The 16,128-nt window shown below is 33.4% G+C and overlaps 3 protein-coding genes across 4 annotated transcripts; 1 reads left to right on the plus strand and 2 right to left on the minus strand.

The window, feature by feature from the left end:
• Positions 1-783: 783 nt before the first annotated feature.
• Positions 784-1,432, plus strand: LOC110661813 (uncharacterized). Its single transcript, XM_021820572.2, has one exon. The coding sequence runs from the start codon at positions 787-789 to the stop codon at positions 1,315-1,317; it is 531 nt and encodes a 176-aa protein (XP_021676264.2). The 5' UTR covers positions 784-786; the 3' UTR covers positions 1,318-1,432.
• Positions 1,433-2,403: 971 nt separating this feature from the next.
• On the minus strand, positions 2,404-9,238 carry LOC110661814 (40S ribosomal protein S14-3). 2 transcript variants are annotated; one of them, XM_021820574.2, is made up of 6 exons: positions 9,073-9,238; positions 8,170-8,289; positions 8,039-8,084; positions 7,745-7,830; positions 6,343-6,472; positions 2,404-2,706 (listed from the first exon to the last, which is right to left on the minus strand). In XM_021820574.2, exons 1-6 carry the CDS (start codon positions 9,073-9,075, stop codon positions 2,642-2,644), a joined length of 450 nt encoding a protein of 149 aa, XP_021676266.1. In that variant the 5' UTR covers positions 9,076-9,238; the 3' UTR covers positions 2,404-2,641. The 2 variants fall into 2 exon arrangements, with proteins under 2 accessions (XP_021676266.1, XP_021676265.1); XM_021820573.2 differs by having other exon boundaries at positions 2,404-2,709.
• Positions 9,239-11,773: 2,535 nt separating this feature from the next.
• Positions 11,774-16,114, minus strand: LOC110661815 (la-related protein 6A). The gene is made up of 11 exons (XM_021820575.2): positions 15,746-16,114; positions 15,034-15,115; positions 13,911-14,011; positions 13,739-13,810; positions 13,570-13,649; positions 13,387-13,471; positions 12,883-12,930; positions 12,729-12,794; positions 12,515-12,649; positions 12,223-12,316; positions 11,774-12,069 (listed from the first exon to the last, which is right to left on the minus strand). The coding sequence occupies exons 1-11, from the start codon at positions 16,007-16,009 to the stop codon at positions 11,942-11,944; spliced, it is 1,155 nt and encodes a 384-aa protein (XP_021676267.1). The 5' UTR covers positions 16,010-16,114; the 3' UTR covers positions 11,774-11,941.
• Positions 16,115-16,128: the final 14 nt, after the last annotated feature.

Genomic DNA, 16,128 nt, shown 5'->3' on the forward strand with positions numbered 1-16,128 from the left:
TCAAAATTGGCATGTGTCACATTTAAATGTAAGAAGTTTATATAAATATGAGATTTTAATTTTTTTTTATTAATTAGGTGCATAAATTAATTTATATATCTAGTGTACGTTAAAAATTTCCATTTGTAAAATAAATGAGTTGGCACAGATAATCTCCCCAAGAGTAGGGGTGAGCACTCGGTTCGAACTGAATTGAATCGAATCAAACCGAATTAAATTATAAAAATTAAATTATATATTTTAGAAACTGAACCGAATCGAAATAGATAAAAAATCAAATCGAATCGAATCGCTTTATTTCAGTTCAATTTGATTTAAATCGTTCAGTTTTGATTTTTAATTAATTTTTAATTTAAACTTGATTTTCAAATTATTTGATCTAATTTTGACTTTAATTTGAACCTAATAATCATTAATCAATGAAATTAAATAATTAATATATATATAATTAAATATAATTCATAAATTTCTTATAAAATAAATCAATTCAAAAATCAATTTGGTTCAATTTGATTCAATTTGAATATATAAATTACTATTCAATTCGATTCGATTTAATTAATTTTTTTTCTTCAAAATTAAATCAAACTAAAATAATTAAAATTTATATAATATAAAATCGAATTAAATTTATTAAATTTTAAAATTAATTCGATTAAATTAAATTAATTTAATTTTATTTAATTTTTTAATTGGAACCAAAATGAAATATGCTCACCCTTGCCCACAAGGCAAGAAAGCGAAGGAAAAGTACATTTAAGTCATTTCAAGAGTCACCCTTTTTATATGCTTTCCCTTCCACCTAATGCTCAGCCCCTATTTTCCTTTGCGAAAAAAAATAACCCCTATTTTCGAGTGAAAACTCCAGTTACCCAAATGACGTCTCAACCATTAACAAATCACCGAGAAGGAGCGGAGATCTACCACGGCGAGTCCCTCTGCAAGCAGAAGTCCCTCGACCTCCTCCAGGAGATCCGCCTCCCCATGGGCCTCCTGCCCCTTGACGACATCGTTGAGGTTGGCTACAATCGCACCACTGGGTTCGTCTGGCTCAAGCAGAAGAACAGGAAAGAGCACAAATTCCGTGCAATTGGACGCAACGTGTCGTACGATAAGGAGGTGACGGCGTTCGTGGAGGACCGGCGGATGCGGAGGCTGACTGGGGTGAAGAGCAAGGAGTTTCTGATTTGGGTTACGATCTCTGATATCTATGTGGACTCTGGCGATACTAAGAAAATAACTTTCGGTAATCCAACAGGGATATCGAGGACTTTTCCAGTGTCTGCCTTTGAGCTAGAGGAGGAGGAGAAGAAGTGATTGTCGTTTAGTTTCCAGTGTGCGTTTTAGCTGAAGGAGAAGGAGAAGTGATTGTGGGTTCGGTTGTTGTGTAATGTGGGATTCAATAAATCTATGATTATGATTATGGTTTTAATGGGTTTATGATATGCATTTTATTAAAATGATGAGGTTGGATTAGGTTCTGTTTTATTAGTTGGGAAATCAAAATCATATATCCTTCTTGCTAACAATATGAATCCTTGATGCCCATAAACAGTAGAGGCTTAGCAAATAGCATGGAATTGCTGAGTGGATATTTGATTACTCGTTTTTATTATTTTACTGATAAGTCATATAGTTTGTAATTTGGCATTGCGTTTTCCATGACAGCCATGTTCTCGAATCTCTACTTTAGTTATGCTGCAACCGTTAAGCATTTTACACGAGCTCATGGTTTTCTGCCACAATAGACTGCTTTTAGGTTTAGTCCTAATTTTGACTAATGGAGAAATGGTTAGTGGTGCTCAATTACTTATATTGCTTCGGCTAATTTCTTTTTCAGGAGAATTTTTTTCTGATAAAAAAAAAAAAAGGAAAATATACAGAACACGAGCAACGATTTACATTTTCAAGTCTTATCGTTTCAATTCAAATAACGGTAAAAAAGAAACATTATGATTCAAGTATACACAGTGCTGTTCCCTGCGTATTTCCAAAATGAATCTTGATACAGTATTGCCAATTATATTATATATAATTTTAGAATAATTTCAAAATTCACACTGTTGAATAGATTTGTTGGGAAAAAAAAAAGGCAAAAAATTAAACAACTTTCAACCAACTTAAGAATTTTATTTAATGAAATTTTTTTTTTGTTTTACATTAAGTTAAAAATAAAAATTTATTTTACCATGTAAGCAAAAAATGGATTTATTATAACTAGGAGCCAGCATACTTCCATTTCAGGCGAGCCCAATGTCCTCTTATCATGACACCACTTATTTTGGAGAGCATGTAAAATTGAAATTTACAACAATTTCGATGGCAATGGACTACTGGCCATTCTCATGCAAACAGCAGAGCAGAATATAAGATGGAACCTAAATCACCTACAGATGGTCATGGTTAAAACGACAAGAATTATAATATGAATCCATATGAAGCAAAGGCAGCCAAAGCCCAAAGCAACGTATTGCGATATACAAAAATTCCTGGTATTCAGTAACATCTTTCTTCTACATTAGTTCATAAATCATTGGCAAATCATATGGTATAAGCTCAATTTTAGTTCCAAAAATGAAATGCATCTTCGGCTGCGATCCCAAAATAAAAACACCAACCACAACAGCTGGAAAACACAAGCTCACAGTCTTCTACCTCTTCTACCACCCTTTCTGCGAGTGCTATCAGTGGGAATTGGAGTCACGTCTTCTGAAACAATAAACCAAATGACAAACCAACATCAGCATTCCCATGTTTCACAAGGAACAAGCTTCCTTAACAAAACTTGATAGAAAATTTAAGCCAATAATGCCATTAATATCAATACAAAAATTTCAACCATTCAACAAAAATTTTGCAGCCAATTCTCATCAGAAAACCACATCCAGAATTTTATTCAATTGTGCTTGGCTGGTCCCAAGCCCGGATAAAAGAAGAGGGTTGCGGTAGGTGACAACCAGCATAAAAATTTCGTCACACCTTATGATATGGATTCTTATGATTTAAATGTTAGGACATCCTCTACTTACAACGAACTACATCAGAGCCCGGGTATAGTTAGAAATATGCAAGGGTGTAGGGCGTTCACCAAAAGCTACGCGCCATGCAGACACCCAGTATGTGGTGTTAAATGAGCAGAGGTTCTCACATTATGAACGGGTGTGGGTAAAAAAGTTAGTCTATAGGACAGATAGTAGAACAGATAGTGGAACAGAACACAAGATAGGCATTGAGAACAACAGAAAATATCATAGAAGGAGATCAATTAGAAAGAAACAGAATAGGAGAGGATCAGAGTTGATACTTGGAATGTTGGATCACTTGCAAGAAAATTAATGGAGCTTGTGGATAACTTGGAAAGGAGAATGGTGAATATTGCTTGCATTCAGAAGACTAAATACTTAGGAGAGAAAAGTAAGGAAGTGGGTAACTCAGGAAACAAACTGTGATTTACCAGAAAAAAGGAGAATAAAAACGGAGTGGACATAATCATAGACAGGACATTGAAAGATACCATAATAGCTGTGAAAAGTTTAGGAGATTGAATTATACTAGTAAAGCTAGTACTAGAAGGGGAAACAATAAATTTAGTTAATGCTTATGCCCCACAAATAGAACTAGATAGTGAGAGTAAACAAAGGTTCTGGGAAGATACCGAATAAAGAGAATGTTTTCATCGGCGGAGATTTGAATGGACATGTAGAAAGTAATAAGCAGGTTATGAGAATATTCATAGAGGTTTTGGTTTCGGTAGCCGAAATGAGGAGGAGAAAAACATCCTGGATTTTGCTATGGCGTACGACCTAATACTAGCAAATACCTACTTTATAAAAAGGGAGTCACATTTAGTGACATTCAAAAGTGAGCAACATAGAAACTAAATTGACTTCCTCTTAACCAAGAAGACAAATAAAGCTCTATGCAAGGATTGCAAGGTCATTCCGAGATAGGCTTTAACAAGTCCACATCGGTTAGTGGTCTTGGATGTTAAGTTTAGGAACAATTCAAGTAAGGCTAGAAGAACTATTATAGCTCGAACAAAGTGGTAAGAGTTCAAAGGAGTAAAGCAAGTGAAGTTCAAAAATGAGCTTCTCAAGTCCGAAGCATGGAAGCTGGATGTGGAGGCCAATGGTATGTGGATCTAGATGGCATCAAAGATTAGAGAAGTAGCTAAAAAAGTACTTGAAGAGTCTAGAGTATATGGACCACCCTCAAAAGAGAGATGGTGGTAGAATGAGGCAGTACAAAAGGCAATGAAGAGAAAGAGGGAATGGTATAAGAAATTACCTAATTGTGATAATAATGAAGCGTATGAACAGTACAAGATAGCAAAGAAAGAGGCAAAAAAGGCAATTAGTCAAGCAAGAACGTAGGCCTTTGAAAAGTTATATAAGAAACTTAAAACTAAAGAAGGGGAAAAAGATATTTATAGATTAATAAAGAGAAGAGAAAAGAAATGTCAAGTTCTCAATCAAGTTAGGTGCATTAAGAACAAAAAAGGAAGAGCGTTGTTGAAAGATAAGAACATTAAATAAAGATGGAGAAATTATTTTAATGATCTTTTTAATAATAGTCAAAGTGATAATAGCGTGAATATAGACAACAGAGCAATAAAAAAGAATGAGAATTATACTAGAAGGGTTAGATCTTCAGAAGTAAAGGAAATACTTAAAAGAATGAAAGTATTTAAAGCCTATGGATCCGATGAAATACCAATTGAAGTATGGAAGTGTTTAAGAGATATGGGAATCGCATGGTTAACTAAATTATTTAATAAGATTCTAAACTTAAGGAAAATGCCTGATAAATGGAAGAGGAGAATTTTAGCACCTATTTTTAAAAATAAAGGAGACATACAGAGTTGTTCAAACTATAGGGGAATTAAACTCATGAGATATACTATAAAATTGTGGAGAGAGTTGTGGAACACCGACTATGTCATGACACTTCTATCTCTCCCGGTCGTTCAACTATGGAAGCGATATTTCTCATTAGAAGCTTAATGGAGAAATATAGAGATGTGAAGAAAGATCTACACATAGTTTTTATCAATTTAGAGAAGGCTTATGATAATGTTCCAAGAAATGTCTTTTGGAGAGTGTTAGAATAAAAGAGGATATCTATTAGGTACATACAAGTATTGAAAGATATGTATGAAGTAGCAACTACTATTGTGCGCACAGTAGGAGGGGCCACAAGAGATTTTACTATCTCATTTGGATTATACCAAGGTTCAGCTGTAAACCCTTACCTTTTTACATTAGTTCTAGATGAATTGACGAAACATATACAAGACAGTATCCCTTGGTACATGATATTTGCGAATAATATAGTTCTAATAGATGAGACGCTAGAAGGAGTCGATAGAAAGCTAGAGCTTTGGAGAAGTACTCTAGAGTCAAAGGGCTTTAAGTTAAGTAGAACGAAGACAGAATACATGCACTGTAAGTTTAGTGAAGGCCGAACTGGTGATAGAGAAGGAGTTAACTTGAATAGAGTAGTATTGCCCCAAAGTAATCAATTTAAATATCTAGGCTCAATCATTCAAGTAAATGGGGGATGTGAGGAGGATGTTAGTCATGGGATTAAAGTCGGATGATTGAAATGAAGATGTGCCACAAGAGTTTTATGTGATTGCGACATTCCTAATAAGTTGAAAGAAAAATTTTACCGTACAGCCATATAACTGGCCATGTTATATTGTAGTGAGTGTTGGACAATGAAAGAGTTGTATTGTCTAAGATAAGAGTTGCAGAGATAAGAATGTTAAGGTGGATGAGTGGCCATACTATACTAAATAAAGTCTATAATGAGAGTATTAGAGAAAAGGTAGGAGTGGTGTTAATTAAGGATAAATTGAGAAAAGGGAGATTGAGGTGATCTGGGTATGTGAAGCGTAGACATACGGAGGCTCCAGTTAGACAAGTAGAGCACATTGGGTTAGAGGATAGAAAGAAAAGAAGGAGTAGACCTAAAATGACCTGGAGGAGCGTAATACAACATGACCTAAAAACATTACACATTTCCGAGGATTTAACCCAAAATAGTTTAGAGCGGAGAAAAAGAATCCATATAGCCAACTCCAATAAATTTTTGGATAAAGGCTTAGTTGAGTTAGGTTGAGTTGAGTTGTATGCAAACATTCATTTTTAATACATGGAAACATGATTTCAAATCCTACCACAATCAATATATTACAAGATTAGTTCCTACCACATACAAGAAGGAACAAAATCTTAAAAGAAAGACCAACAATAAGCACAGATGATTTTGCAGAAAAAACTAATAGCAAATCTTAACACCATGTCGAGTACGAGTACAAATATAGGATAAGGCCCTTACCTATGCGACCAATTTTCATTCCAGAACGAGCAAGCGCACGCAGAGCAGACTGTGCACCTGGACCGGGAGTTTTTGTTTTATTCCCGCCAGTAGCACGGAGCTTAATATGAAGAGCAGTAATACCAAGTTCCTGCCTCATAATATTGAAAAACAAGTCAAGCAGTAATGCAGTGAATGGGAAATGTAAATTGTGGTGCTGTGATGACCAGTAAGACTTGATACCAAACAAATGCATTCAAATTAGCAAAAAAAATAAAGGCAAGGTAAGCTTTCACATCTGAAAGACTATTCCAGGAATAATGCTATCAAAATATTCATGCAATTCACCATATTATAAGGCTTCACTGAGCTGCATATCTATATGAGACAACATTAAATTTAACAGAAAAATACTATAACAAAGATGATCCCCAGTTGGGAGGGACAGAACCTCTTTTTGAAAAAAGGGCCCAGGGAGGGTCACATATTACTAGAAAACATAGTTATTAAAGGCGCACCTCAGGCACGCTTCAGGCTCAAGGCTCACCAGGCTCCAACCCTAACACCTTATGCTCCTAGGTGTGCGCCTTTGTTCTAGGCACAAGATTCTAGAGAGGCATGCTTTCTTTATTTCTATCTTTAGCGAGCACTTTCATTGACAAAAAGGACAACCACTTAAACTCAAACCAGCAAACCCAATTCAAGATATATGTCAAAGGAAAAAAAAGAAAAGCATAACATTTATTTGATTTTTATGAACTTTTAAAATTTTTTACTTTTGCGCTTTACCTCGCTCAGGCGTGCGCCTGAGCCTTGCGCCTTGCAACTAGGCTCTAGGACTCCTTGGCGCCTTAGTGCCCCTTGAGCCTTTAATAACTATGCTAGGAAACAAATAAAAAGAAATGCTCTTTTCCTTAATATAGGCTGGACTGTATGAATGATCAAGGCCTGCTCAAGCACCAAGCCTGAAAAGTATCTTACATAGAACTAAACAGTACACAACCAAAAAATAGATGCACCCTTGGCTTTATTTGAAAATTGAGAAATGTCATAATTATTCCAAAAATCACTGATGCCTTTAAAATGAAGGACTTTAATGTAAACTTATAGCAAGGGACCATTAAATACAATAAGGTATTCACCTAAAGCACCTCCTATATTAGATAAGGCACTCACCTAGACTGCCAAGTAAAACCTAAAGGCATTCAGTTGGCAGTCAGGCCTCCTTTAGACTGACCTTACCAAGGTTGCTATCTGCTACACCTGGCAGTTTCACAGTGCTTTGTTTGGCACATAGAAAGTACCTGAGTGGCCTTTGACTACATAAGCATAGGCACTCAAAAACAGAAATAGAAATGACCCACTCTATATTCTAAATCAGATCACCGGAAAATGAGCACTCATTTGTAAATAGGAAGAAAACCTTGCATCTCTGTGAGACATCCTGTGCTGCAAGCATGGCAGCATACGGTGAAGACTCATCTCTGTCAGCTTTCACCTTCATGCCTCCTGTTTTGAAAGAGAAGATCATGTCAAACGACACAAAAATCCTCCCCTTTACATGGATATAAACAAAAGTGATAAAGGAACATTGCAAAGGTAAATCCAAAAAGCAAATTTCAACACAACAAAGAGAGGAAAAAAGTTAACATCTAAAAATTTGTTTAAAATGCAAAGGTCAGGAACAGAAACTTAAGTGCTTGCATAAAATATATACCTGTTATTCGAACAAGGGTTTCTCTTCCAGAGAGATCAGTCACATGCTGCAGCTCAATGATGCACATTCAATTACAAGAAAAAATCAAGTAATACTGCCAGCTAAAGTGAAAGAACATCACTAATACTTACAATGAATGTGTCATTGAATGATGCAAAGATATGGGCCACTCCAAAAACATGCTCACCCTCCCTTACTGCAGGTCCAAGTGTAACATTCTCTTCCTTTGGCTCTCTAGTCTTCTTTTTAGACTATAAAACGGTTTATGCCCAGTATAAAACATGAGTTACAATCAGGATATCTTACAACTAAAAGAGTACCTTAGTATAAGCCAAATAAAACAAACAAAGTCAATATTGAATGAGGATCACGTATAGAGGTTATTTGAAGACCCAACAGCAACCAATGACATGAAATAAAACTTGCTGCTGGTTCAGGAACTAGAGTGAGCATACGAAGAATAATTGATACCAAAATTTAATATTTACATACCAAATACAAGGGATCCATGCAATAATCCTCAGAAACAAAATTCATTTTACAGAAACCACAAATGCAAGAAAGTCACTCTGCATGAAAAGGCTATTAATGAATCAAAGAGGCAAATTGTGAAATTCTTAATTTCAGCTCTTTTGAAAGGATAGCTTTCCTCGATGCAAGTCTCATACTCTGTTGCAATTTACACACCAGAAATTAAAAATAAATCACCGAATACAAGTTAACAGTGAGACCATGCGTCGTTATAAACCATGCAAAAAAAATTTCCAAATGGAAAATCGATCGCAATTATGTTCTCTAAAACCCTACCAAACTAACTATCCTTATTTTCACTTAACAAGATTATTAGAAATAATACATAATCTACTTGCTAAAAACAAAAAGCAACGAAATTCTAGATCTTATAATGAATGAGTATAATATAAATGTTTATGGTTTCTTAAAACAACGTAAGAACCAAAAACTGCACCATCAACGACGCAAACATAGAGATCGATTGGACAAGCTAAAGGAGTGAAGCGGAGAGAATTGCTTACCATGGCTGCGATGATATGAAATTGCGAAGGAGATAGCGAAGGAAAGGTTTAGGAGAAGCCGTATGACGAAGTGCGAACCAGAGAGCAGCGAGAAGCTCTGTATTGGCTGGGATTATATGACAGAAGCGGAGTAGGGTTTTACTAGGCGAATGTGTGTACTTTTTAAATTTTCATTTATGTCACTAAATTCTTACAAAAATTAACAATGCACCTAAAATTGTTTTATTATTTGGATGTCCCCCGGGCGTTACAAAGAGCCTAAAACTATTAATTAAAATTTGACACGTGTATCTATCATTAATTAACAAATGTCATAATTAAAAATTTATAATTTTATTTAAAATATATAAAATAGTTAAAATTTAAAATATAAATATTTAAAATTTAATTTTAACTTATTTTCTTTTAATTATTAATATATGAAAAATATTTAAAATTTAATTTTAAAAGATAAAATTAATTTTATTAGACAAAAATAAGTGAGTTTGATGGAGTTAGATTTTATTGTAATTTTATTTATTTATTTTTCAATTTTATCTAAATCAACGGAATTTGTATCAGTGGTAAAAACTATATCCATTAAATAATACCTATAACTTTTTGTAAAAAAAAAATATATCTAAATAATTTGATCAAATTTTAACTGTAATTAAAAACTCAACAATTCTTTCTTTATACATTAGAGTCTTTCTAATTATGCAAAATTTTTTGTACTTTTCTCAATCAGAATCAAACTGGCTATAGAGAGCAGGCATCCTTCCTAACTCTTGGATCAGAACTAAATCAGAATTGGTAGTTTGAATTATCAATTCTAATTCAATTCAAAACATTTTTTTAAACAAATTTGATGAGAGTGGAAATATTATACACATTTCTAAAAGGTTAATTATATTGCTATTTATAATAGTATAGAAAATATGTGTGATATTTTCATTGAAAGGAAATACCAAGTTACTCAGATGACCTTATTTATTGGGTTTATCTAAAAATTATACAAAACAACTTTAAAATGTTAAATTATTCAAAGTTGAAAGGACTTGTTCGATAATATTAGCTATTTTAATATTTGTTAGCTAGCTATTTTAGTAGCTATTAACTATTAGATATTAGTCGTTAATTGTTAAAAATAATCGTTAGATTAATTATTAAATTTAAAAATAGTAATATAATTTTGTTGACTATAATTAAAACGCTCTACTAACTTCTAAAAGTTAGCAGGAATAGCTTTTTATGAATTAATATCTTAACCTTTAAATATTAGTGACTATGCTATCGAATAATATAAATAAGAGATGTAGCATTTTAATTATAATCAAAACACAAAAATATTATCTAAAAAGTTATTACCGAATAAGGCCAAAGTCCCTAAATCATTTTGAGAGACAATCTTTAAACTGTTGATTTCGATTCGAGTTCCAGTTTAAAATGATTCCAAAAAATATAGGAGGGTGATTTGAGAGTAGTTTAAACAAAAAGTTGAGAGAAAATTTTATTGAATTGATTATAAAAATATTTTAATTTTCCTTATAAATCTTTCAATTAAAATAAATGAAATTAATTTGGAGCCAATGGTCTTGCTTTACCTTATTTGCTCGCAATTAATTAGAAGAAATTTTTATATGGAATGCAAATCAAAATGAAACTAGCGTTTAAATAATTGTAATTATTGAAATTTTTAAAGGGATAATTGTAAAAAAAAATCTTATATTTTTAAAATTTTTGTAATGCTACCCTATACTAAGAAAATTATCAATTAAATTATAAATTTCCGTTAAGAAATTTATTTTTTTACTAATAAAAACGGCATGTAAGTACTACATAAGAATGCAACTTTAATAATATAAAATACTTTTTTATATTAACATACTGAAATAATATGCTCCTATCAAAAAATATATGTTTTTAGTCTATTTAAATATTTTAATTCTATATTTTTGTTTCATCTATCAACAGTAAATAACTGCTTAAATGTAAATTGTCAAATATATATTAATATAAGGCACTTGCATTGAATTAAATACACTTTTTTCTTTTTATTTTATGTTAATTATAACTAAGTCATACTTACGAGGTGTCTTACATAACATCTCTATTAAAGAAATAATAATTTTCTTAACAAAGGGGTAGAATTGATAAAAAAAATTTAAAATTTAATTAATAATTTTCATTGTATAATATAGAATTACAAATTTTTAAAAAGTACACTAAACCCTTTTCTAAAATTATAATTTTTTACATAATTTTAATTTTAATTTTATGACATTTATTAAAATATTTATTTACTTTTATTTACTTTATATGCAAGTTATCATACATGAAATAACTATTTTATTTTATAATTTCACAGGAATATAGAATTAACAATTCAGGACAGTATGAATAAATCAAACCAAAATTCTAGGGTTAAAATGGTACCTATCTACTCACAATCACATCATAAAACACAATGAAATTGAGAGATTAACAAAAAAAATACTTCAAATAATTAATTTTAAAAAAAAATTATTTTAACTGAAATATATTAAAGTTGATATTAATTTTAATTTTTAATTAAGATATTTCAAAAAAGTACCTTCTGAAAAAAAATTTTTCAAGCAGCCGCCGTCAAAAAGACAAAATTTCCTTTACCGTATTCGCATATCTGAATTCTGATTCTTTAAAGAGATCAAGATCGCATTTTTACACACATTTAACAAGTAAATACAATAACATGCTTATGGTAATTGTACTGCTGAATTGTTGTTCATGTCCAAACCAGAATGCAATACAGTTAAAACAAAGCAGAAGTACAAACACCACACTTCCATTTTCCCTTGCTACATAAATCCATTAAAGACGCCATTACATACTTAGTTTCTCCTACCATTTGCTAATTTTCATTAGGTACAGGAGGCCGGCCTCTTCCCATTGTAAAACCTCTGGTTCCATCAGGCATTTTAGGGCCAGGAGGTGGCTTCGATGGTTCAACAACATGAGCTGCAGATGTAGTTCCATGACCTGAGTGGAAAACATATAATATATTAATTATGCAACGTTAGAGAGAAAAAAAGGGAGAAAAATTGCCACAAAGGGTGTTTGTACATCACTATCCTATAGTAGTGGTGAACACACACTCAGTGTAGGCAAATATTTACTAGCTGGTCTGTATACCCAAGCCATTAGTGGCACGATATTTGTTCCTCCTCGGTCGTCCCCAATTTCGAACTCTCTGTCCATTCTTTTCCTTAGATAAATGCTCCCCATCCTGAAATATCATGCAGCAAACCTCTTACCAAAGCTTTTTATTTTTTTAGTTTTATTTATATGGTAAAACTTCAAAAGAGTTTTTATCAGGATGTGAACGGCAGAATGAAGGTAGGATTAAGAACCTGATAAAAATATTATACAAATCTTCTATCAAATGATGGACAAATACTTAGCTCAAAATGTAAGCAACATTTACCTCTTCATCAGGTGTATCGTCATGGTGCTCACTACAGTGATGATTCTCATCTTCTGTTTGATTAGATGGACGGCTAGTGCTATTCTTTTCAGCATCAGCATCCCTCCAGGCCTGTTTTCTCTGTCCATACTTGCCCTACAGCCAGATAATTAATAGCAATACCTGTTATCGCCAATAGTGTCGAAGAGACAAAAAAAAAAAAAAAAAAACTCACCATTCGCTTAAGAAGCTTAACTCGCATGCCATTTCTCCAGTCCTGTTCATTATTTAATGTAGCCACCTGATCCCATTGCCAAAAGTTACCAACTTTAAATGATTAAACATTCACTAACAATGCAATATTCTTCAATGCAGAAGTTGATACTCACAGCTTTCTCTGCAGCCTCAACAGTGTCGTACTCAACAACAGCGTGTAACTACATAAAGAAATCAGAGAACTGGATTAATAGTAAGTACATCAAAACAACTACAACTCAACTAAGCCTTTATCCCAAAAATTTGGGGTCGGCTATATGGATTCTCTTTCTCCACTCTAAACGATTTTGGGTTAAATCCTCAGAACTTCAAAACAACTACATAATGTCAAAAAACCAACCAACCCCCCAAAAGAGATGGAAAAAGAAGGGAGAAGGGGAGGGGGTGCCCAGATCCAAGAAAAAAGAAAAACATTGAACCATTACATATGCTGGTATCTGCTCTGTGAAAGTAATTTAGCCACAAGATCATCCAAACCTCAACCACCAAACAACAAACTACACATTTCGATTAATCCAGCTTGTTTTTGGATGAGTTAAAGTTTTGCCTCAAAAAGAATCATCAGAAAAAATTCTTAGAACAAAGAAGCATGTAACTTGCAGAGTTTAATATAATACCTTGCTACTGATTAGAATATCTGCTTTGCTTCGTTTTTTTGATTCTTCCACAGCATGTGGATCACGAATGGAAATATTTTTTATCCTAAAATTTTGAAAAATTAGCATAACAGCAAACTGGACGAGAATGTGACTTGAAAAAGAAGAAGAAGAAGAAGAAGAAGCATGAAATAAAAATCATACTTCCCAGCTTCACCAAATATTCGTTGGATGTTCAATACTGAGTGATCCTCTGGAAGATTCTCAACCAGAACAGAGCATAACTAGGGTCCACAATATATATGTTCAAAAGTTTCTGCAAATAACATGTTCAACATATGGGGGAAATATCTAGTCCTTTAAGTAAAAATACCTTTGGATCCTTAACCTCAGCAAATGGAAAAGGATGATGACGCTTCACCCTCTTTCCATCTGAGCTCACAACCTGTAGATTGTTGCAATCATATTAATGGAATTGGACCCATGTAATAATTCCAGTTGCCATGACATCATCACAAAAGAGAGTGACCAATTAAGATACTTACCAAAGAGGAAGACTCTCTGAGTGCAGCAACAATATACGAAAGGTCCCGATTCCGAGCAAGCTTCTTCAATTTCCTGAAGGAAGCAATAATTTGGATAGGAACTGCAAGAAAATACCCAAGATAAATTTGAAAACTAAGTAGTCTAGAATAAATACATACAAAGAAACTGTGAAAAGCTGCTTTGAATCAAGAGCATGAATCATAAAAATATAGGTCCAATTTGTTTTTTTTTTTTCATAAAAAAATTGTTCAGACACTGCTAACTTATAGGATAAGTAAAAAACATTATGTCCCACATTGCCCAAAATGAAAAATAGTCAACAAGTATGCTAAACATAAAAGCTGGCCACTGTATCCACCTGCAATATATTTATTTATATCAGCTAGCATATCAAAATTGGAATAAGGAAGACTTTCTTCATAACATGTATAGGATAGAACCAGAGGCTTTTTTCAAACACCACAATATGCTAATAACAATTCAATTGCATTTTCCATTATAGTGCTAGGGTTCTTAAAGAACAAACATAATTAATACAAGCTAAACAGCACAAGAAGATATATTTAAGCATAGAGAATGAACCAAATGCAAGTAGGTTGCAAAGTCATTCAGAGCAACTCCATCAGTTCAGCACAACTGAGACAGGCCAACACATTGGTGTCCTTAGCAGATAAGAAGTATCGAAATTGCTAACTTTTAAGCAAAAAACTAACTCAAAAACCTCTACCCAACCAAGTAACATCCATAATAGGACTTGCAAACTGCAGGGATCCTTTTGGTAAATTAAGTTCCATACATTCGAAGCAAACAAAGGTATAAATAGTTTATTCTACTGCTATCCTGGATATAAAAGTTATGCATCAAACCTAACATATGTTTGTCTGTGGGCAAATTTTCATCGCTAAAGTAGTATTCCACCTACAAAACCATGAGAGAACTTCATTATAATGACCCATGATCTCCTCACAAGGTGGTAGACAAATTCAACTCAGTATGAATTGCGAGTCATACACAAATACATAAAGGCTTCCTTTGAATTAATCATTTGCAAGAAAAAAATTCAATTTATCAAACCTATTTAATTTATCTAGCATATAAAAGAGCCATATAAAAGTTACTCACCAAACCCTTCCTTGTTCTTCTTGATCAAACCTAACATATGTTTGTCTGTGAGCAAATTTTCATCGCTAAAGTAGTATTCCACCTACAAAACCAAGAGAGAACTACATTATAATGACCCATGATCTCCTCGCAAGGTGGTAGACAAATTCATCTCAGCATGAATCGCAAGTCATACATATACATAAATACATAAAAGGCTTCCATTGAATGAATCATTTGCAAGAAAAAAAAATTCAATTAAGTCATGATTTCTATTTCTTTTAAAATCAATTTTTTTAAAGTTCAAAAGAATTAAATTCTTTACCAAAAAGAAATCAATTGAATTGAATCATTCTTCTAAAATTATAGTTTCCAAACAAGGAGAAATGAATTTCATGTCATTATGAACAAATTATTTTTGTTTTCAAATGAACAAAAAAAGATAAATAAAAAGTTGGAAGAATACAAGGAAATCCCCATGCTTACACTTCAATGCATTCCTCAGCAACCAAACACGATAACGAATTTCAAGGTTACGCAAAGAAAGACTCATCAATCCAATACATCATTTTTAAGGCATCGTTCAATTAGGCAGCTAAGAATACTCCCGCCCGAAAAGAAACGAGCTTTCGAAAGCGATAAAAGTTTCTGGGTCACTCGAAACTAACTAATTAAACACCGCAAGTCCAAATCAATAACTACGATAAATAAGAACACAAAATAAAGGGCTCACCTGTTTAATGATCCTCTGCTTGAGGTCTTCGGTTTGATCCGCGGACCCAGACGGGTGATCTTGAACTTGATCGCGTTCTACATCGGCGTCGTCTTCATGGTCGTGATCCTCATCAGACGGCAAAGCATGAACCTCAGGCTCAGGCAGCGTGTCATCGGGAGATCCAACGGGAATGAAATCGGAATGAAGGGGCGGAGATGCCACGGTGGAAACGATGGCGGTGTCGGCGGCAGCAACTGCGTTGGGCCCCGTTTCACCCTCCATCAGAGGAGTTGGAGGAGGAAGAAAGGGAAGCGTTTAATCGGGAAATGTGGAAAAAATTGGAAGAACAGAACCCTTCCGCCCTTCTTCTCCTGCTCTCTAGTCCCTTTGTCCTTAAAGCA

This window comes from Hevea brasiliensis, chromosome 15 (genome assembly GCF_030052815.1).
Source record: "Hevea brasiliensis isolate MT/VB/25A 57/8 chromosome 15, ASM3005281v1, whole genome shotgun sequence".
Classification (NCBI taxonomy): Eukaryota; Viridiplantae; Streptophyta; class Magnoliopsida; order Malpighiales; family Euphorbiaceae; genus Hevea; species Hevea brasiliensis.